This window comes from Talpa occidentalis, unplaced genomic scaffold, assembly GCF_014898055.3.
Source record: "Talpa occidentalis isolate TD23 unplaced genomic scaffold, MPIMG_talOcc4v2.1 talOcc4.12, whole genome shotgun sequence".
In the NCBI taxonomy this organism is placed as follows: Eukaryota; Metazoa; Chordata; class Mammalia; order Eulipotyphla; family Talpidae; genus Talpa; species Talpa occidentalis.
In genome coordinates, this window is record NW_023601212.1 from 41,287,813 (window position 1) to 41,309,935 (window position 22,123).

Below are 22,123 nucleotides of genomic sequence, written 5' to 3' on the forward strand. Positions count from 1 at the left end.
GCCCACTGCTCCCCTCAGCAGTGTATTCCAGTCAGTCTGCCTGTTCTGTTTCCCGCTCTGTCTCTGGTGAATCCTCTCACCATCCCGCACATTTGGCCTGTACCCCCATTCTTGTATAAATAAATAAATCTTAAGAAAAAATAAAATAAAAATAAATAAATAAATACCTTCACCCCTTTTGGTATTAGGGCAATGTTGACTTCGTAAAACAATCTTAGAATAGTTCTCTCCTATTTTTTTTTAAAGATTTATTTATTTATTTCTACAAGCACTGGGTACAGTCAGAAGCACAGGAGGGTGAGAGAATTCACCAGAGCCAGAGCGGAGAGCAGAACAGGCAGACTGACGAAACACACTACTGAGGGGAGCAGCGGGTGGCAGGAGAGGTCTGTGCGCCATGTGGGACCCTCCCGCCGGCGGCCAGGGAATTGAACCGGCGCTGCAGAGGCTGCAGGCAGCTTTGCAACCCAGCACTCAACCGCTGTGCCACCGGGAAGGCCCTCTCCTTTTTTTTTTTTTTTTTTTGATACACTCATCTCAACTTTTTATGAATGATCACTACAGTGGTAATATAAATGTCTCTGGGTTTGGAGATGTTAGAATAAACATTAGAAAATGAAATGAAAAAATGGTGACTAAAATTCTTTCCCACTGCCACCCCTCTTGCCCCTTGTCCTTTTCCCTCTCCCCGTTCTCTGAACCTCAGAGCCCAAGGGGTATTTGTTGATGTCCAATAGTTTTTGAAGGTGTTTTGCATTGTAGAATGGTCCATTATATGTATGTCCAATATTTGTTTTTATCCTTCTTTGTTGTGCTGCATGTAAATTTTTCAAATTCCCTCCATTTTGTTGGAAATAACAGCATTTTCTCCTTTCTTATGGCTCTGTAATATTGCCTGGTGTGTATGTGCATCTTTTTGGTCCATTCCTCCATTGGAGGAGATGCCATTTTCTTTTTAACATTGAAAACCATCTGTGATAAAAGTCTGTACTTGGCCCAGAGGGTGACAAATTAGAGGGTTCTGCTTCATTTCCTTCATATTTCAGTTGTCTGGATATAACAGTTACGTCAAGCCTAACTCCCAAACATTTTCTTTAAGATTATAATTAGTCCTAATCATAGACTTTTTTAAAAAGATTTATTTTATTTATTTATGCATACAAGAGCTGGGGTATAGGCCAGAGGTGCAGGTGAAAGGATTCACCAGAGACAGACTGGGGAACAAACAGGTGGATTGACTGAAATACACTGCTGAGGAGAGCAGTGGGTGAGACAGGAGAGGTCTGCTGCACCACGTGTGGGTTAGCTTCCTAGCCGGGGATGGAACTCAGGTCGTTGCAATGAAAACTTGTTCCCTAGGCCACCAAGGAGGCCTGTAATCATAGTCTGAAAGGTGATATCCTGCACACAATTCTATTCTTTGGTGCCATTTCTCTTACTGTGTACTATCATGTATTGATGTAGTGACTCAACCTTAGTGTCCTCAATGCCGAAAGTTAAAAGTATTATTCTTATTTAACTTTGAAAGACATCAATTAATTTATCCAGTGGGAAGGGGAAAGCCTATTTTCTAAACCAAAGACTTCTAAACCAACATTTGTAGAATCTAAACTAAGTACAAGTTGTTGTACTAAGCACCTTCCCAGTATTATCCCACAAAACCTCCCCTGCAGCTCTGACATTTTTAGGATCACTATCTCTATCTTTGGATGATGAAACCGAGGCCAACAGCAGTTAAAAACTTGCCCCAAGTCACAAAACTAGAAAGTGACAGCCTACATTCAAACATCTGGATTTGAAGCTAAAAACTTTGTGTCAGGGGTCTCCCTGGTCACGCAGGGGTTAAATTCTCAGTGCTTTCATGGCAGCCACTGTGGCCTGAGTTCCATCCCCAACCAGGGAACTAACCCACATGGCACAGCAGACCTCTCCTGTCTCTTCCATTGCTCCCTTCAGCAGTGTATTTCAGTAGATCCACCTGTTCTGCCCCCCACTCTGTCTCTGGAGAATCCTCTCACCCCCGCACCTCTGGCCTGTACCCCAGTTCTTGTATGCATAAGTAAATAATTCTTTTAAAAAAAATTTGTATCAACCAAAGTTCAAACACAGAATCTCCCTGCATCCCATTTTGCATCTGCTTTTATTGGAAGGAGTCAGAATGGATGCTCTGAAGATAAAGATTTGATCTTTTCAATCCCTTAGACTCAGCAAACCATCCTGCTGAATGCCTGGTTATGGAAATAGAGTTTTAATAGCACACAGCCACACCTGTTCATTTACATATTGTCTGACTGCTTTCATTCAACACCAGAGCTGGGGAGTGGCTACAGGGCCATCTGGCCGTTGTATAAAATATTTACTACAGGGCCCTTTACAGTTTTCCTACCCAGCTTCAGCCTTTACGGCTTCAAGCCAAGACCAAAGCGCATAGTAGCTCAAATTCTGGCCTACCTGACTGTGACTCATTGTAGGAGACTTGTGCTGGCCGTGCCAGTGTCCTTCCCATTCTGCTGTCAAAGCACCATCAGAGAGCCGTGACGGATGCCGAGCCACCAAGAGAACAATCTTGTTGGCAGCAAGCATTCCTGGCCTCCTCTACCAACCATGAGCAAAAATGCTTTTGAGTTGTTACTTCAAAGGCTTTTAGAAAACCAGAAATGCTATTAGTCTTTCCATCTCTGGCTCCTTGCTTTCTATTCAAATTTCAAGAACAGCAGGCGCCAAGAGATTGTTAAAATGTTCCCATTGCACACTAAGTCAACTAAAATAGCAACCAGCAGAGCCAAGAACAGAAACCCACTGCTCTGAAGAATAATTTCCCTAAACCCATAAAGGCACAGGTTCCCCTTTAAAACTCCTTCAACACCATAAAATGAAAGCAGTGCCGGGATTTAGCATATTGTTGTTTTTGTTGTTTGGAGGTCACCCACAGATGGTGTTTCACTCTTCCTGCTAAGGACTTCCTCTGTTCTCTCTTCCTTTTATGGTTGCCACAGAGCATGATGGGGTGTCATGGCTTCAAGGTGCCCTTCCACCATTGGGAAGGGAGGCTGCCATCCACATTTAATTCAGCCCTATCTTCTTCCTCCTTAGACACACAGATCAAAGATAGCTCTTGCTATCCTGCACGAACTCAAAGCCCTTTGCATCACCTCCCTCCTCTTGCCACACCTGAAACATGTTTCTGAAGAGGTTCCTTTTCAAGATTTTGTTTCACCAAGAGACTTTATTTGCAGGATAAGCCAGGTGTAGCAGGCAGCAAGGGAAAGTGTGGCACACTGGGGCCTCCCTGGTGGTGCAGGGGTTAAGTCTCAGCACTATGATCCCCAGCCACCTAGGGAGCTGACCCACATGGCACAGCAGACCTCTCCTGCCTCACCTGCTGCTCTCCTCAGCAGTGTATTTCAGGCAGTCTGCCTGTTCTGCTCCTCACTCTGTCTCTGGTGAACACTCTCACCCCCTACACCTCTGGCCTGTACTCCAGTTCTTGTATGCATAAATAAATCAATCTTTAAAAAAAAAAAAAGGGGGCCTCCCCTGGTGGCGTAGGCGGTTGAGCTCAGTGCTGTGGAGCTGTGTGCTGCTTCTGCAGCACCGGTTCGATCCCGGCTGGCCGGCGAGGGTCCCACATGGCACGACAGACCTCTCCTGTCATGCCCGCTGCTCCCCTCAGCAGTGTATTTAGTCAGTCTGCCTGTTCTTTTCCCCGCTCTGTCTCTGGTGAATCCTCTCACCCTCCCGCAGATCTGGCCTGTACCCTGGTTCTTGTATAAATAAATAAATAAATCTTAAAAAAAAAAAGCAAGTGTGGCACATAACTCTCTAGTTGTGCGGGTCCTCTTCTCCTCCCTCCTCTGGAGCTGCAAGATACCAGTGAGGACAGTAAGGCTTTCCGGGTGCCCCTGCACTCAGTGCCTGGGAGATGAAGAATTAGCCCAAGAAGGGTCTGGAGAATCAACCACCCTGGTGCTCTGCCCTGGTCTGCTCTCTCTACCTGTGGGCTTGCACCAGGAAGAGGATTTTCTAGAATCCATTGCATATCTGAGAAACCCAAATATTGTCCTCATCATGTCAAACTCTTATAAAAGCAAATGTATCCATCTGTAATTCAGCTTTCTGATTTGCCTGCAGTTGATTTCAAAACATGTCAAGCTTCCTTTTCTAGTTTTCCTTTTCTCTCTGTATTGGGCCCTATCCACCGCTAAATAGTGTACTCTGATAATCCTGGGAAATGTGTTAAATAACCTATAGGTACAACTGTCTGTTGAGAGACCCCAGGACTCACAAAGATCCGGTGTCCTGGTTTTGTAGACCCTGAATTTCAAATCCTCATTTTCCACCACAGTCTTGGAGCTCACTTGCTAAAGATGATTAATTTGCAGACCAGGGTTTGGACTTCATTTTTACAGTTCCATAGCTATTTCATACTCTGCAGTTGTACCTAGAGAGTGAATTATTTGAGGCCTCCATTCTTGGTGTCAGTTCTTGAAGAAAATGAGGTGAGGGCCTCCCCTGGTGGTGCTGGGTTGCGAAGCTGCCCACAGCCTCTGCAGCGCCGGTTCGATCCCTGGCCACTGGCAAGGGTCCCACATGGCGCGACAGACCTCTCCTGCCACTCCCGCTGCTCCCCTCAGCAGTGCACTTCATCAGTCTGCCTGTTTTGTTCCCTGCTCTGGCTCTGGTGAATTCTCTCACCCTCCCGCGCTTGTGACTGTACCCAGTGCTTGTAGAAATAAATAAATAAATCTTAAAAAAAAAAAAGAAAAGAAAATGAGGTGAATGACCTGGAGTTTGTAAATTCCACATACCAACTCCATGTCTCAAGCACTCAAATAGTTAAGGCTCTTTGGTTGCAAGAGAGAGAAACTTGTTCAAACTAACTTAGTCAAAAGAGAATTTATTATAGGGATACAAGGGTATTTCAGGGACCAAAGGACTGAAAGGTCTCCAGAGATTTAAAAAAAACTTATTTCTCTCTTTTTCTGTTTCTATTCCTCCATATTATCTTTCTCCCTATCTCTCTCTTCCCTCTCCATTGCTTTCTCTTCTCCCTATATTTTCTTTAGTTATCTCTCTCACTCTCCTCTCTGTCTCTCTGTCTTTCTGTCTCTCTCCTTTCCCCTCTTTTTACCCTCCCTCCCCCACATGGTTGCTTATCTCTGCTTTTCCCTGCATATTTATTTCCATGTGCTCAGGTCAGGCAACATCTCTGTGCATGTCTGGATCCCATTCTAAATTCCCAGGAGCAAAGCCAATGGCCTGATGGGGTTGAATCTACTCCCCTGACCCAGTAAGCTGTGGTCACAGAAGGGTGAGAAAGAATAGCTAAGTACAGGTGCTGCAGCGCCCTCTGGAGGTTGGATGATCTCACACAAAGGAAGAGGTAATGGGCTGGGAAGGCACCCCAAACAGTTCAGATTGCAGAGATCAAACATGAGATGTCTAACCTACTGCGCCGGTTTTCTCTGGTTGGTGATTGAAAGGATTAAGATGTGACGTGGGAGTAAGCTGAGGGCTGACTTGTGAAAGGGTTCCCAACCTCCATGGTGCTCCAAGACAGGAATAGGGCCAGTGGATACCTGTAGCAAGAAAGTGGATTTCTGTTTTATGTATAGAACCTTCCGACACTTAGAACCCATCTCTCCCTCTGTCATTCTTCCCTTGTCCCCAAAAGCCAAGTTTGATGCCAGAATGCCCTCCTATCCCTCTTTTCTTATTCAGACTGTTTTACAGAATCACTTGTAGGCATTTATTGCTCAGAGAAAAGATAGCCAACTTTACAAATGAGCAAACAAAGGTGAGGTGACTTGGTTAGGGTCCCAAATTAATAGTGGTGTGTGCAGATCCACAGCTAGAATCCAAGTTCCATCCTGCCACTCTGCCCAGGTTCCCCAATATCCCTCTGCTCCCAAAGTAGTTCCATTGGCCCCACAGGAACTGACCTGCACTTGGTATCCTTATTGAAGCCTCTTCAGATCTCAGACTCATGCCTGGATTCCAGCATCTGCCCTGTATGTGAGTAGTAAGAGTGAGGGTCTACATGTATTTGAAAGCTGAAGCTTTTCCCCTCCCCTTTCCCCAAAATATTGCTCGCAAAGTGGCATTTGTCGCTTTTCAGTCATTATGTCTTCCTTCAAGATAAGTATTCAAGCAAAATACAGAGGTAGTAAGCAAGATTACTGGGTTCGAATCTACTCCATCTAGTTCCTGAGGATGTGTGAGCGTGTCTCTGCTCTGTCCCCACTTCTGCCTCGCTCCTCCTCATCCATTTCAGGAGTCACCCCTTGCAGGTACCGCTCTGACTCTCATTCCTGCTCACCCCCAAACAGCCCACTTCATTAAAGAGCCCTCTGTGTTCCCCCAGCCCTTACATTTAACACATACAACCTAAATTAGTATAACTCAGAGGTTAAGGGCACAGCAGGTGGAAGTCAAATCATCCACTCCTCACTAACTTTGTGACCTTGGGTCAGTTACTGAACCTCTCTAAACCTATCTCATCTATAAAATGGGACTGATAGTATATCCTAGGAGCAGCATTCCCTGAGATAAGTGTGTAGTTAAGTGAGTAGTGAACATGTGATTGACACCTAGCTCTCAGCACTATAATTAGGTGAAAATTAACTTGTAAGGGGACATGGTGCACTCCCCGTGTGACAGGGCCCGGCCTTGAACAACACACAGGAGTAGTGATGATAGTAGTGTCAACATTTCTCACACCGCCCTTGATATTTCGTGTTGACGTGTCTGCCTCATCTATGGGAAAAGGGTGTGCCCTTTGCTCTCTGAATCCCCAGTGGCCTGGCATATACTGGACATCTAATAAACAGATGTTGAATGAACAAAATGAACAAATTCAGGCAACACAGGCCATAAAAGTTAATTCAAAGTCACTCCCCTGTGCAGAAGGCACATTCATACTGATCTGAAGGTTCTAAGGCAAGAGTTGGCCCACTTCTGTAAAATGCCAGATAACAAGTTTTTAGACTTTTGCAACCATTCAACTATTCTGCTCTTGCCGTGGGAAGGCAGCAACAGACCAGTAAAGGAACACGTGTAGCTGTATCCCAATAAAAATTTACTTATGGGCACCAAAGCTGGAACTTGGTATTGTTTTCACAAGTCGTAAAATGTTATTCTTTAGATTTCCCCCCACTCACTTAAAAACGTAAAACTACCCTTAGTTCACTAGCCATTCAAACGCAGGGGGACAGTATGAGCGAGCCCGCCAGCAGCGGCTTACGCACCCTCGTTCCGCAGGGCTTAGAAAGGCGGGCCTCGAAATGGTCCAGGCAGAGTGGGCAGGGCCATGGGCTCGGCATTCAGCCAATCAGCGTGGTGTTGCCGCCTCGCCCCGCCTCGCGCCGGCGTCCCCTGTCACGCGGGGAGTGCGCCACGCCCCCTTGCGCGTCCAGCTCCACTTCCGGGCACAGGCCGGCATGACGTCAGGAGGAGGGCAGGTAAGTGCGGGCGGAGGGGTGGGCAGGCCGAGTTGGCCCAGGGGTCTGGCCGCTGCCTCACCTGGCCTCGAACTGCTGACCCGAATGGGCACGCTGGGGAACGCAGGACTCTACGGACGCGAGTCCAGGGCGTGTTCGGGTCCCAGTCATGACCTCCGACCCAAATTTCCAGGCCCCGGCAGCAGCCCCAGCCCTGGCCCATTTTATGGCTAAAGGACTTCTGGGTTTACCTCATCTGGAAAACGGGACCAGTAAGCACCCACCTCGCTGGGTCATGGTAAAGGTTTTGTAAAAGAACGCTTGTAAAACGGTGGATGCGAGAAATAATTAAAACTACCAGCGTTTTAATTCATCATTAGGTACTGTTTCAAGAACTTGAACTCACTGAATCTTGACAGTGAGCTTGTCTAGTCGACCCTTTTATAAGCCCCGTTTTACAGGTGAGGAGAGGCTTAGAGAAAGTAAGAAATTTGCCCAAAGTCATGCAACTAAGAAACAGGATCAGTGTCCCAGCCGTTTGTCCTGGACAAATGCATTTTTGTAATCACTCATAACAAGAACCGAAGATTATACAGCCTCCCTGTAGCCCCACCTGTGACATTCACTGATGGGGTTAAACCATAGTAAGACCTCCAAACTCTTACAAACCAGGTACTTTGTGCAAGCACTTTCTACTGTGTTACTTCATTCACAGCAACCCCAGAAAGTCAGTCCTGTTATCCTCATCCCTTGTTTACAGGTGAAGAAATACAAGTTCAGAGAAGCTCAGACAGTGTCTAGGCCACCCAGCTAGTAGCAAGTGGAACTGGGATTCAAGCCAGGAACCGTGTTCCCAAATCCTGGGTAAGCACTTAGCTATCTTGTTTGAGAAAGCATTTTTCGGTTGGAAGTTACCTTAGGGAAGTCTAGTTCAGGCACATGCTTCAAATATGGAGGACCTGAGTTAGAAAGAAGTTCAGGGCCATAATGGACAAGAATTTGCACCCCTGCTGACCTCCACATCAGCTAGTGAACCTGAGCAATTAACTTAAGCTCCCATGTCCTCATTCACATCTGGAGAGAATAGTAATAACACAGAGTAGTTGAGGCAGTGATGTCAGACTCAGCTCAGTGCCTGGCACACAATAAGTTGGCAGAAACCTCTAGAGGTCAAACTTCCTGGTTTTAACTCAGGGAGCCAGCAAATGGCACCCACAAGTCAAACGCAGCCCAATGCCTCATTTTGTCCAGTCTGCCAGCTAATAATGGGTTTAAATTCTTAAACTGTTGGGGAAAAACATAAAAAGGAGAGTAATATTTTGTGACAGGTGATAATCATGTGGGATTCTATTTTCATGTCAGTAAATAAAGTTTTATTGGAATGCAGCCACACCATTTATTTACATATTGTGTCTGATTGCTTCCTAATTTTGACAGCAGAGTGAGTGGATTCTGGGACAGAGACACTAGCCAAAAAAGCCAGAAATATTTACTAACTGTCCCTTGATGGAGAAAATTTGCCCATTCTAGAATATGCTTCAGTTCCTTATTGTGTCTCTCTTTAGAGTAAAGTAGAGCTTCTTTCTATATGAACTAAAAGTCTTTCCCTCAAACATGCAGGGGAAGGGGATCTTCCTGCCACCCAGTTTAAGGAGCCCTTCCCTCTGTCATCCATAATGATTTTTTTTTTTAATAATGATTCTTCTGGATCAATTCTCAATCAGTTAGTTATGTGTGGTTCATAAATCATGTATGGTGGGGCCAGGCACTACCCTAGGTGGTAGAGATAACAGCATGGTGTGACTCGGAGGAGCAGACACACTAGACAATAAATAGAAACAAGATGATGTGATGGGGACCAATCAAGGAGTGCCCAACTAAGTGGTCAGATGAGACCTTAGAGAGAGGTGATGTTTGAATTGAGACCTGCAACACAGAACAGACAGCTGGTGGAAGAACATGAATGGAACACAATGAAGCAGAAGGAGAGGGATCAGAGGTGAACTTGGAGAGGGAGACAGGGGCCCCACAGCCCTGGGGAGGAATTTGACTCGATTCTCAAAGCAGTGGCAATCAATTGGAAGGTTTTGATTTCTATTCAGATTTCTATTTTAAGAGATCTATCTGGCCCTTGCGTCGAGAACAGACCCCAGGGTCAAGTGCAGAGCAGAAGACCAGGAAGCAGGCAACAGCACTGGACCAGGTGAGTGATGATGGAAGCTGTGAAAAGTAAAAAGTGGCAGGTAGGAAGTGTGCTGGATAAAGAGTGGACAGGTCACACTTTCAAAACAAACAAATACTGCTCATTAGGTGCCTCCTACCCTGGGGAGACTCATCTGAACCTCACCACATAGTCCATAGCATCTTCACAGGGAAACTATGGCCTCTCTGCCAGACTCCAGGAGGGAGGGGCTGGGAAGTGGTTCAGAACCCCACAATTGGTGTCTTTTCTTTTCAGATTAGTCGTGTCAAGCGCGAGGATTGCTAGACAGCTCCCAAGATGGTGAGTGGACTGACTTTGGGCTCACTGGGTTTTTCTTCTGGTCTTTATGGGGCTTCCCATAAGCAGGACATCCTTCCTCTGAAGTCCCCTCCCCATAACGTTTTCCAGCTCAGTCATGAACTTTCAGTGCAGTGGTTCTCAAACTTTGCTGGGCACTAAAATCACCCAGAGAGCTTTTTTTTTTCATTTTCTTTTAGTTTACTTTTTTTTTTTTTTTTTGAGGTAACATTGGTCCACAACATTATATATGATTTAGAGGGGTTTTTTTCTATTTTTTTTTAAGGAGGTGAAATTCACATACATAAAATGAAGCATTTTAAAGTGCATCATTTAGCACATTCACAATGGTGTGCAACCACCGCCATTGTCTAGTTCCAAAACATTCCACCCAAAAGGAAAGTCCATAAGCAGTCACTCCCCACACACTTCCCCTAACCCCCTGGCAACCACCAACCTACTTCCTATCTCCGTGGATTTACCTATTCTGGATATTTCATGTAAAGGGAATCATGACTTCTTTCACTTAATGTACCTGGCTTCTTTCACTTAACATAATGTTATCAAGGGTCATCTATGTTATAACATGTATCAGGGTTTAGTTCCTTTTCACAGCTGAATAACATTCCGCGTGTAGATGGATCACATTTTATTTATCCATTCATAACTTGATAGCCATTTGGGTCTCCACCCCTTGGTTATTGTTACTAACCCTGCTGTGAACCTGTATGTACAAAGATCTGTTTAAACCTGTGTTTTTTGGGTTGTTTTTTAAAATTCCAGTGTCCAGGTGCCACACATCAGGGCAGATCCTCCTTTCAGGAGGTGGGGCCCAGGCTTCAGTATTTGAGAAACTCCCAAGGTGGTTATAAAGTGCAGCCAAGTGGGGCCTCCCCGGTGGCGCAGCGGTTGAGCGCTGGGTTGCGAAGCTGCCTGCGGACTTTGCGGCGCCAGTTCGATCCCCGGCTGCTCCCCGGCCACTGGAGGAGGGTCCCACATGGCGCGCAGACCTCTCCTGCCGCCCGCTGCTCCCCTCAGCAGTGTACTTCGATCCTTCTGCCTGCTCTGCTCCCCGCTCTGGCTCTGGTGAATTCTCTCACCCTCCCGCGCTTCTGACTGTACCCAATGCATGTACAAAACAAACAAATGAATACATAAATAAATAAATAAAAATACATGCCTCTCTTAAAAAAAAAAAATAAAAAATAAAAAAAAAAAAAAATAAAGTGCAGCCAAGTTTGCAGCCCTCTGTTCCAGTGGGTCACTAAGTTAACTAAGCAGATGGCCACCAGCATTTAAAAAGAGACACTCGCAGCAGCCTGTGTTAAAGTGTTCTTTCTTGAGACCTATGCTTCAGCTATATCACATATGTATCACCTGTATTTGGGCAGTTGCGATGCTAAAAAATAGCTTTCACCTGTGAAAGCTATTGCCTAGGAGTGTCTGAGCCTCACAGAGTTTCCCAAGGGGACAGTGGATTTTTCTCCCAAATCGCTAGTCCTGGATCAGACATGGAGCCCAGGACCGTCCTCTGCAATGTTCCCCAGTGCTCCCCGAGAGGCCAAGTAGGTCTCCCTTGGGACCCTGTCTGAATCACATGTCTCTTCCACTTTTCAGGGGGAAAGGAAAGGCGTGAATAAATACTACCCTCCGGACTTCAACCCGGAAAAGGTAAGGGTGCAGACTCCCATCTCATTCACAATAGCAATGTGACCCCGAGGCAGGACCCACATAGCATCTCATCCCCACCTGGAGTCAGAGCCTTGGCTGCAGGAGCCTGTGTCACCCCAAGCGCTCATCGCTTTGTGCTTGTTGCATGAGTTGCAGGACCGTGTTCACCCCCAGTGGAAACTGTGGCTCCCATTGTGACCACTTGCTTTATGCCCAGCTTGGTATCTTCCTAACAGAGCTCAGAATATTTAGCACATGGGCTCTGATCGGACCCCCTCAATTTCCCAGCTCCAGTCCTGTTGATCTCGTCATATAAGAAAGCTCAGGCGAAAAGGGTCTGGAGAGTCGGTTCAGGGGACAAGGCTCAGAGGACAAATTTCAGGAGATAAGTCCCAAGAGAGAAGGTTTAGGGGTGAAGATTCAGGGGAGAAACCCAGGAAAATAAGTTCAGGATAAAAGGTCAGAGGACAAGTCTCCCTCAGTTGTTCCCTCTGCTCAGAAGCCTTTCCTCCTTTTGGCCACAGGCCCCCTTCCCTTCCTTAAGTCTCTCCTCACACAGCATTCTACCTGGTGAAGTCTACCTAGTGAACATTCCTCTGCATAGTGCTTTATTTCTCTTTCGTGGCCCTTAAAACACCCTGATAGGTTCTCCCTGAGGAGGTATTGTCCATCTCTCCCTCTAGAATATCCAATGCATGAGAGTGGGAACATTCATGTCTCGTCCATGGCCTTGTCCCCATACATAGGTGCTCCATAAGGGTCTCGTGAGCAAATCAGCACATCCTGGCCTCATGGTCCCAGACACATGACTCAGACTCTCTAGGCCACAGTTTCCCACAAGACAAAAGGGGGCAGTAAAATGACCTGACCACACAGAATCAGCAAGGGCTGAAGAGGAAGTGGTGCTCATAAAGTGCCCGGTGAGCATTTGCCAGTGTTGTCATCTCCCTGGCCCTCTCCACAGCACCTGGAGAGTAATCATGATCACTGTCCCCAGTGGCAGGAAGGGGAAAGCAAAGCTCGGGAGGGCAGAAGGTGAAACCTCATAGCTCTTATTCCTGATTCCAGCCCCTCTTGCTCCACCAAGGCCTTTGTTGTTAACACCCCCCGCAGGACATGAGAGGCCTCCCTCAGCCTGTGAGCAAGCAGGTGCTCCCCAAGCTCTGCAGCACTAACCTGCTCCCTCACCCTTTCAATACAGCATGGCTCTCTCAACCGATACCACAACAGCCACCCACTTCGGGAGCGAGCTCGAAAGCTGTCCCAGGGCATCCTCATCATCAGGTAAGGTCCCAGCCCTCATCCTAGGACTCCTGCCCTTTGTGCTACCTGGTGTCAATCACCAGGAGAATTCAGCACCCCAATTCTGTCCAGTGCTACAGGATCTTAATCCTGAAAAGCAGCATCAGTCAGCCATTGCCTTATAGCTAAACGACATCCATGTACTATTTCTGGGTGCTTCTGCTGGCCTGGGCAGCCCTGTGTTTGGACATTCTCAGCTGGTGCAGCTGGGCTCCACCGCGCGCCTCTCCTCCTCCATCAGGCTAGCTCAGGATTGTTCACATAACACTTCCAAAGAGAGTGAGCAGACGTGTACAAGAACTCCTGAGAATGAAACCCTGAAACTGGCACTTGTTCTTTCTGGCTCATCAGTGCCTAAAGCTGTTCGGGATGCCAGGCAGTACACACCACCTCTCAGCAGAAAACGCTGCAAACTCCACTGCAAAGTGCACAGATTGGGGAGGATTAAGGATCACAGCCACCACCGCAACAAAGCCAGACAGTGGCCCTTCCCAAGGGATGCGCCTCTTGTGTCATCCCTGGCAGCAGTGGTGAGCCAGCTGTGAGCCCACTGCTGCTGCTTTCTTTACCCCATGGAATCTGACCTCAGTCAGGGTGTACTCTGGGCCTAAGCATTAAATCTAATGACAGAGTTGGAATGTCTGTGGAAAAGGAGTCAAAACATGAGTGACCTTAGGGGACAAGGCTGAAGGACTCCTCAAAACTCCCAACACACCTCCACGCTCTGGAGCCAAACAGGCTCACCCGCCTCAGACCACGTACACCACCCCCCTCCACTGTTTGCTGAGCCCTTATCTCATCCTACAGCATCTTTAATGTGTCTCATTATAAGGTATTTTGTTTTTAAAAAGAAACAAAAGGTTTTTGTTTTTAAAAATTATCATTACTATCAATGGCAAATCAGAAGGACAGGTCACAGAACTATGGAAAAGAAACCACATGAGAGTACAGCAACTTGACTTGGATCTGACATCCCACAATCTGCTTCTACTTCTACTCCAAAGTTTGTTTAGCTGATAGTGATGAAACATAGAAGGCAACTGGGACTGTCACCCAGACCAGGCCAGCCAGCTGGAGAGCAGCAAAATAGGACTGACCTGGCTGGAGAACCGCCACCATCCTTTACCTTCCACTCATGCTTGCCTTTTGCAGTGTGATGGCAGCCAGAGTCTAGGATATAGAGACCCATGGAGCGCCCAAGTGGAAAGGCACAAATACAGTATTCCCCCCTTATTTTGAGGGGTAATCATCTTAGACCCCCAGAGGATGCCTAAAACCAAGGATAATCCCAAACCCTACATAGTCCTTTGTCACTTGATGTGAGGTCCCAGTGCCCAAAACAGTGGTGCCAGTCGGCCATATCCCCTGGCCTAGGTGTGTGTCATTACACTATATGACATTTGCTCACACAAAGACTAAATCACCTAACAATGCATTTCTCACAGCATGTCCCTTTAGTAAGCTACACGTGACTATATTTTTCCCTGCACATACATGCCTGTGGTTACATTTAATCTGTAAATTTGGCATAGTAAGAGATTAACAATAGTACCAACAAAATACAACAATTGTAACATTATACTGTAGTAAAAGTTACGTGCTCTGTCTCAAAATTTCTTACTGCATGGAATATTTCAGACCACAGTTGACCTCAAGAAACTGAAACTAAGAAAGCAAATCTGCAAATAAGGGGGCATGACAGTAAACTGTTTTCTGTTGTGTAGATTCGAGATGCCATATAACATCTGGTGTGACGGCTGCAAGAACCACATCGGAATGGGTGAGCTTCTACCTTCCCTTACCCCTTTTCATCCCCACTCAGATGGCGATCCCCTTAATAGCTGCTGGGCACCATGATAAACCTTCTCCACAGGGTTGGGAGGGCTCCCAGTCAGGAATAAGGAGGAAACAGGAGCTCAAGTGACCAGTGGACTGTGTGCTTCTCAGTGCAGATTAGGCCAGTAAGAGGTCCTGTTTCTGCCACCTCTTAGGTGGATAACCCTGGGCACAAGACTGAACCGTTTTGTGCCTCAGTTTACCTGCCTATAAAACTCAGGAGTTATCAGTGCCCACCTGTATGTCATGTAAATTGCTTGGTGTATAGCACATGATGTGTGGGAGGCTTCATAAACTCAAAGTGCTACTGCTCTTGCTTTACCTTTAGCCTTCAAAACCCTGACCTTGCCATTGGTGCGCAGATGGGCAGGCAGATATGGGTCCACTCAACAACTCAGTAGCCATGACACGGCAGGCAGGTGACTCAACCCCACTGGCTTCTGTCTCCTCCTCTGTAATACAGGGATCCTCCATTCACAGAAGGAGGGGCCAGGCCATCTCACTGCTGAGGATGAGTAAGCCCTCAACACATCCCCCTGATTAGACCTAGCAAAGGGCATCTGTCCCAAAGGCCACCAGGTTCTCAGGGGACATCACTCATGGGTCATCCTCAGGGGCATTAATAGAAGCAGCCACCCAGGGAAAGAAAACACAAGCAGACTACACCACCCACCAACCAAGCTCTGTCTTTCTAGTTTAAACTTTTTTTACCCAAAAAGCAAGGTCATACAGAGTCAAGAATATATAACATCTGACAATACAAAACAGAATCTGAGACATGCTCTAGAAAAATAATCAAAGCCAAACCTTTCATGAACACTTGCTGAGTACTAGGCCCTATTGTAAGGGACCCATGTGTATGATTAGCTCCTTTCTCCCAACAGCCCCGTGAAGTAGGTGTTATTGTCACCCCTATTGAATAGATGAGATGCTGAGCCATGATTCAAAACAAGGCCCTTGGGCTTCTGCCAACCCTTCTTCGTGGTTTGTGCATCTGACTCACAGATTGGACAGGGCTCTTTTTCCCCCTTGAATTCCAATGTCCTAAAGTGTCTCTTTGCAGAGGACCAGAGGACCACCCTCTACTCCCCCACCAGAAAAGAGCCTAAGTGCCAGCCTCTGCTCTTCCCTCTCTTCCTAGGTGTCCGTTACAATGCAGAAAAGAAGAAGGTTGGCAATTACTACACGACCCCGATCTACAGGTAGGGCGGGGCAGCCTGGCAAGCATCTCAGAGGGACACATGGGGTGACCATGTGGTGAGGGGCTGCAGAGGAACCTGAGTAGGAAGGTAGCTCATGCCCTATTCCTAATGGCCATTCCCTGCAGCCTCTCTTAGAAGCCACACTGATCTATCAGTCAAGGCATGCCCTCTGGCTAGAACCCTCCATGACTACCACCTTCCTCAGAGTAAGAGCCTAGTCCTCCCCAGGGCCCACAAGACCCCACGTGCTCTCATTTTACCTTTTCCCACTCTCCCCCTCACTCACTGTGCTCTAGCCACACAGATTGACTGTCCCTCACAACCCCCAGGGATGCTTCCACTTCCACCCTGCATCTGGAATACTGACTCTTCCCCAGATATCTGCAAGGATCCTTTTCTCACCTTGGGTTTCTCTTAACTTTGCTTCTAAGAGAGGCCTTTTCTAAAGTGGCGCTAGCCAGGCACTGTGGTTATTTGTGGCCTGCTGCCACATATGGACACGGGCCCCACTGGAATGTAAGCCTCTCAAGAACAAGTTGACTTGCTTTGCTGTGACCCTGGCAGCTACAGTGAGCTCAACGGGGTTTGTTAAATGAATGAACAAATGAGTGAGTGAATAAGCACACTCCTAACAGAAGATGAGTTCTGAGGTGATAGGACCATGTCTATCTTGCCCCAAGCTGGACCCCCAGATATGCAGCCCTGCGAGTAGTAAGTGCTTAGTTAACACATATTGAGTGATGTTCTTGATAGAAGGACACAGGCAGGTATCACAGGGGGTGTCCTGGGACACAGCTGCAGTATCCTGATCCCTGCCCACCACCCTCTACCCCTCCAGATTCCGGATGAAATGCCACCTCTGTGTCAACTACATTGAGATGCAGACAGACCCTGCCAACTGTGACTACGTGATTGTGAGTGGAGCCCAGCGCAAAGAGGAACGCTGGGACATGGAGGACAATGAGCAGGTGCTCACAACAGGTGAGTTTGATGGGTGGCCCAGGCCCCAGGCCTCACCCCAGCCTTGGTCTGGGACCAGACCAGTCATGATCTGCCCCGCCCACCGTAGAGCATGAGAAGAAGCAGAAACTGGAGACAGATGCCATGTTCCGCCTGGAGCATGGTGAGGCTGACCGGAGCACACTCAAGAAGGCCCTCCCCACCCTGAGCCACATCCAGGAGGCCCAGAGTGCCTGGAAAGATGATTTTGCCCTCAATAGCATGCTGCGGAAGAGGTTCCGGGTGAGTAGGACTCCGCCCCAGGGTCCAAACCACAGGCAGGCAAGTGTCCCACATTGGAGCTTGGAGAACACATATTGGCTGAAGACCCAGGTCCAGCCCTTGTCCCACACATCCTGACTATAAGAGGGTTGTTTTGCACTATGAGCCTCAGTTTTCCCATCTGCCATGTGGGGACCACATCTGTACCTCTTTGTGCCAATGGGAGGCAGCTAGCATAATGATGCTGTTAAGCACACAGCCCCTTCCCCTGGGAAGACTTTCAGCAGATCTTTAAATGGAAGGAAAGCCTCAGTCTGGGGTGCAGGTGAGGGCTGACTCTGCTCTGGGTAGCAGGCCATGGCCCAGTAGATCACTGACCTCCAAGCCAGCTCCTAACACACTGTCCTGAAATAAAATCCCTAGATCATCAACCCGCCCCAAAGAATTTCCACAGTCATCCCTGACTATAATAATAAAAAAAAAGGGAAAGTCACTTCTAGCAAACTCTAATAATGCATATTTCAGTATAGTCAAGACACCTGGACAGGAGTCACAAAGACACAGGGCATCCTGGGGTGTCGATGGCAGCCACCACGATGGCTACAGAAGTTATACCAAAAATACTTGGTAGGGAATATAACCAAGATGAAAATGCATACATTGTGCAAAAATGAAAAATGATGTAAAAAATATATAAAAATTAAATTAAAAAAAAATACTTGGGGACCTCCCCAGTGGCACAGCAGGTTGAGCAACATGCTGTGAAGCTGTCCACAGCCTCTGCAGCGCAGGTTCAATTCCCAGCCAGCCAGGGAGAAACCCACATGGCACATGCGCAGCAGACCTCTGCTGCCCTGCCCACTGCTGCCCTCAGCAGTGTCTTTGGTCCCTCTGCCTGTTCTGCTCCCTGCTCTGTCTCTGGTGAATTCTCTCACCCTCCTGCACCTCTGACCTGTACCCAGTTCTTGTTTAAATAAATACATCTTTAAAAAAAAAAACGGGGTGGACCCATGTCACAGGGAGTTGGGCTCCCACTTTACATAAGTACAACTGGTCCTTGGTTAGGGGCACTGAGCCACTGACCCCCACGTACAGTCAGAAATCTACATATAACTTTTGACACTACAGTGATCCCTTGGTATTCAGGGGGGATTGTCTTCAAGATCCCCACAGATTTGGTCACCAGAATCCACAGATGTGCATGTCCTATAGTTAGCCTCTGTATCCACATGTTCAGCATCCAAGGAGTCAACCAACCCACATCCCAGCTTGGTTGAAGCCCATGTTGTTCAAGGGTCAACTGCATAATATAAAGGAGGTTTTCACCCTTGTGGGCACCCAGCAGGCTCTAGAAAGAACTTTAGGATGCACAGCCTCTCCCTCTTTCCTCATTCTGAGCAGCTCATGATGCTGCAAATAGAGCCCAGGCAGGGGTATCTTGGGAGAAGGGACAAAGTTCTCCCCATCCTACTGCTCCAGCTTCTTCCTGGCTCCTTTTCTGATCATTCTGTGGCCATTATTATTCCGAAGGAAAGTGCTAGTTTTCCTGCTGCTTATTTGTTACTGAAAATATAGGCCTCCAACCAAGCCTGTTCCCTGAGACATATCTATGGCCTCTGAGCATCTTCACATGGGGTTATAAGGACCCTCAAATATATCATTCCATGGAGCTCTCACCAGTCTCTAACATGCACCCCCTACATCAGTAACAGGCAGCTACCTCATAGGCAGTAGGGGCCCAAAGCCTGGAGTTGGCCTTGACTCATCTTGTAATAATCACCGCTCCTCTTCCCCCATTTCTGTCAGGTTCTGGCTACTTTCATGACCCCCATCATCTGCCTGGACCAACATGGTCCCCCAACTCCCACCACCCTCCCATATGCACAGTCTTTCCCACACAGCCACTAGGGCGCTGGCAAGCACCTGAGTCCGATATCTCAGAACCCTCCATGGCTCCCACTTATTTAAGGTAGAAGTCAAGGTCCTCCTGTGGTCCACCAGACCTAAATGTTCTGCCCTCTTCCCCTTCCCACCCCTGCCCCTCTTCCCATTGCTCCTTCTGCTCCATCCACACTTCCCTGTGTTCCCCAACCACTCCAAGCATACTGCTGCTAGAGGGCCTTTGCACAGGCTGATTCCAAGGAGCACCCACCAGTCCTTAACTGCCCTGTGGAACACACGTTGGAACAAGTGTTCCACCTGGGAACATTTTTCCTCCACACACCACATGGGTCCCACAAACATCTTTTCTCAAATGGAGCCTTCTTAGGGAGACCACCCCTCACCCACCCATCTCCTGTGAGCCAATTTAAAATTGACTCCCCTGCCTATTCCCCACCTCCTTCCCATTATTCTTTTTCTCTTGCCTCTTGGTATCTCTTACCCACTAGAATGTCAGTGCCACAAGGGCAAGGACTTTTGTTTGCTCACTACTATGTCCCCTGTCTAGAAGGCCTAGCATAGGACAGATGGACATTCTGTGAACATTGTGGAGTGAATGAATGAAGCCCACCGGGCACATGTGTTAATAAGAATCATGTCTCTGCTTGCTAAGGGTCATCTTTGTCCCAGGCACTCTGTGAGGGCCTTTCCTTGCATAAGCTGACAGAAGGGGAAACTGAGGCCCTGAGAGTTGGAGCAGCGCTCCCTGGGTCATGGGGCATTAAGTGGCCGTGTTTTGATACCCATCATCCCTTCCCTCTTTCCCCACACACAGGAAAAGAAAAAGGCCATGCTGGAGGAGGAGGAGAGAGACCAGGCATTACAGGCAAAGGCAAGCCTGGCCATCCCACTGGTACCTGAGACGGAGGACGACCGCCGGCTGGCCGCACTACTCAAGTTCCACACCCTGGACTGTGCGTGGGGGGTCGGCATGCAACGGGGGTGGGGTGGTCCCCAGCCATGAGTCCCCAGACCAGAGGGTGGCTCTGCACCCTTCTCTCAAATGCCCCATTCTTCCCTCCCTCTTCAGCCTACGAGGATAAGCAGAAACTCAAGCGGACAGAGATCATCAGCCGCTCCTGGTTCCCTTCCACCGGAGGTCCCAGTCCCAGCAGCAGTGGCAGCAGCAAAACTGGCACTATCCTAAAGAAGCTGGCCCAGACCCGCAAATCCACACCCACTGGCAACCCTATCACCGTGGGCGATCTGGGCATAGTACGGCGGCGGTCCCGGGATATCTCAGAAAGCCCCCAGCACATGGCTGAGGGCCCCAAGTCTGGAGATCAGCCAGAGGAGACCATCCAGGACAGGCCTGCATCCCCACAAGACTGCTCTCAAGAGATAACTAAGACCCCTAAGAACTGTGTGTTGGAGGGGAGTTGTCAGGACAGACCTGGGTCCCCACCAGGCTCCTCCCAGGACATGTTGCACTCCTGCAGCCTCAGCTCCTCCCTTGTGGCCGACTACTCTGACTCAGAAAGTGAGTGAGCAATCTGAAGACTGGACCTGCTCCAGAGGCCATTACACACCCAGGGGGCCCTCGCAGACTATAGCCCAGTTCACCCACTCACCCACTGGTCATCAGAGGGCTCAGATCTGTGCTCCCACCCCACCTCACCTTCCCACATTAATGGAATTTTATTTATTTGGTCATAGAGAGGGTGTTTGTGCCTTTGCAGGGGAGGCGGGGGAGGTGGGGCAGCATCCAACATTAAAGTTTCTTTGCCCCTGCCTTGGGTTACTAGATGGGTCCAGGGGCTACAACCCCACCCGCCATCCAACCAAGCTTGGGAAGCTTCTAATCAGCAAATGTTGTGTGGGCCATAGCTGCAATCCCTACCCAGTGTGCTGAGAGTTTCAAAGTAGTGCCTCCAGTTGGCCTGCAATCAGGGCAGGCTTTCTAGAGAAGGCTTCCCAGACTGAGTGTGTGGAGGATGGAAAGGGGACTGGGCAGTGGGTGGCCACCTGGGGTGCCCAGGAGCATGTAGCTGGGGCATCTCATATTAAGTGTGGGCTATTCATCCCCAGCCCATGGGGATGTCTTTGAAGAGCCATGAGAAAGGGCCCCACCTACCATGTTGCTTGTTTTGTTTTTTTTTTTTTTTTTTTTTATAGAGGAGGCATGCTTTTATTTTTTTTTTTATTTATTTATTTGTTTGTTTGTTTGTTTTGTTTATACATGCACTGGGTATACATGCACAGTCAGAAGTGTGGGAGGGTGAGAGAATTCACCAGAGCCAGAGCGGGGAGCAGAGCAGGCAGAAGGACCAAAGTACACTGCTGAGGGGAGCAGCGGGCGGCAGGAGAGGTCTGCGCGCCATGTGGGACCCTCCTCCGGTGGCCGGGGAGCGGCCGGGGATCGAACTGGCGCCGCAGAGGCCGCGGGCAGCTTCGCAACCCAGCGCTCAACCGCTGCGCCACCGGGGAGGCCCCCATGTTGCTTGTTTTGAAGACAGCTGGTAAACTGAGCAGAAAAATGACCCCGAAACTGCCCAGCATCCACAGGAACACTCATCCACCCCATTACCCAGCTCCTAAACCTTGAGAAGAAAGGTCATTTCACGAGTATTGATGGTGCACTTGATGTGTGCCGGGAACATCTCTGGCCACTGAGGTAACAATGGTGAATAGGACAGATATGCTGCCTTCTGGGAGTGGCGGTTCCACCTGAATTCGTAATTTGCCCAGCCATTCCGAAAGTTGTAGACCTGGCAAGGTTTTCGCTACGAAACCCCGGAGAATGGGAAGGTCTCAGGGCAGTAAAAACAGACCTTTTGGTGCCTGGAGTTCGCAATTAAGGCCTTGCTCTACAGGTGGTCGCAGACAGCACTCTCTGGCTGGAAGTTAGGCACCTAAGGGTGACTTCCCGGGATTTGGGAGTCCTGTTGTGCATTAAACAGGGCCTGACGTAAGCAAGTGCACCACCGTTGTGGTTTGGGGGCACCGTCAAACAGCAAGGTCAGCGAAAAGGGGTGGGATCTACCCCTTGGCGGATCCCGGGAACCTGAGAG

General features: G+C 48.3%; 1 protein-coding gene and 1 long non-coding RNA gene across 5 annotated transcripts; one reads left to right on the forward strand and one right to left on the reverse strand.

Moving 5' to 3' along the window:
- Nucleotides 1–4,918: 4,918 nt before the first annotated feature.
- On the reverse strand, nucleotides 4,919–7,285 carry LOC119240004 (uncharacterized). The gene is made up of 3 exons (XR_005124060.2): nucleotides 7,248–7,285; nucleotides 5,943–6,009; nucleotides 4,919–5,579 (listed from the first exon to the last, which is right to left on the reverse strand). It is a non-coding gene; the product is annotated as an uncharacterized LOC119240004 (long non-coding RNA).
- A 123-nt stretch (nucleotides 7,286–7,408) lies between these two features.
- Nucleotides 7,409–20,862, forward strand: YJU2B (YJU2 splicing factor homolog B). 4 transcript variants are annotated; one of them, XM_037505965.2, is made up of 12 exons: nucleotides 7,409–7,460; nucleotides 8,200–8,303; nucleotides 9,542–9,642; nucleotides 9,898–9,942; nucleotides 11,557–11,610; nucleotides 12,812–12,894; nucleotides 14,637–14,692; nucleotides 15,890–15,950; nucleotides 16,789–16,931; nucleotides 17,020–17,192; nucleotides 19,888–20,026; nucleotides 20,143–20,862. In XM_037505965.2, exons 4-12 carry the CDS (start codon nucleotides 9,940–9,942, stop codon nucleotides 20,598–20,600), a joined length of 1,170 nt encoding a protein of 389 aa, XP_037361862.1. In that variant the 5' UTR covers nucleotides 7,409–7,460; nucleotides 8,200–8,303; nucleotides 9,542–9,642; nucleotides 9,898–9,939; the 3' UTR covers nucleotides 20,601–20,862. The 4 variants fall into 4 exon arrangements, with proteins under 4 accessions (XP_037361862.1, XP_037361864.1, XP_037361865.1 ...); XM_037505967.2 differs by having other exon boundaries at nucleotides 9,556–9,642; XM_037505966.2 differs by lacking the exon at nucleotides 7,409–7,460 and adding an exon at nucleotides 7,480–8,111.
- The last annotated feature ends 1,261 nt before the right edge of the window (nucleotides 20,863–22,123 follow it).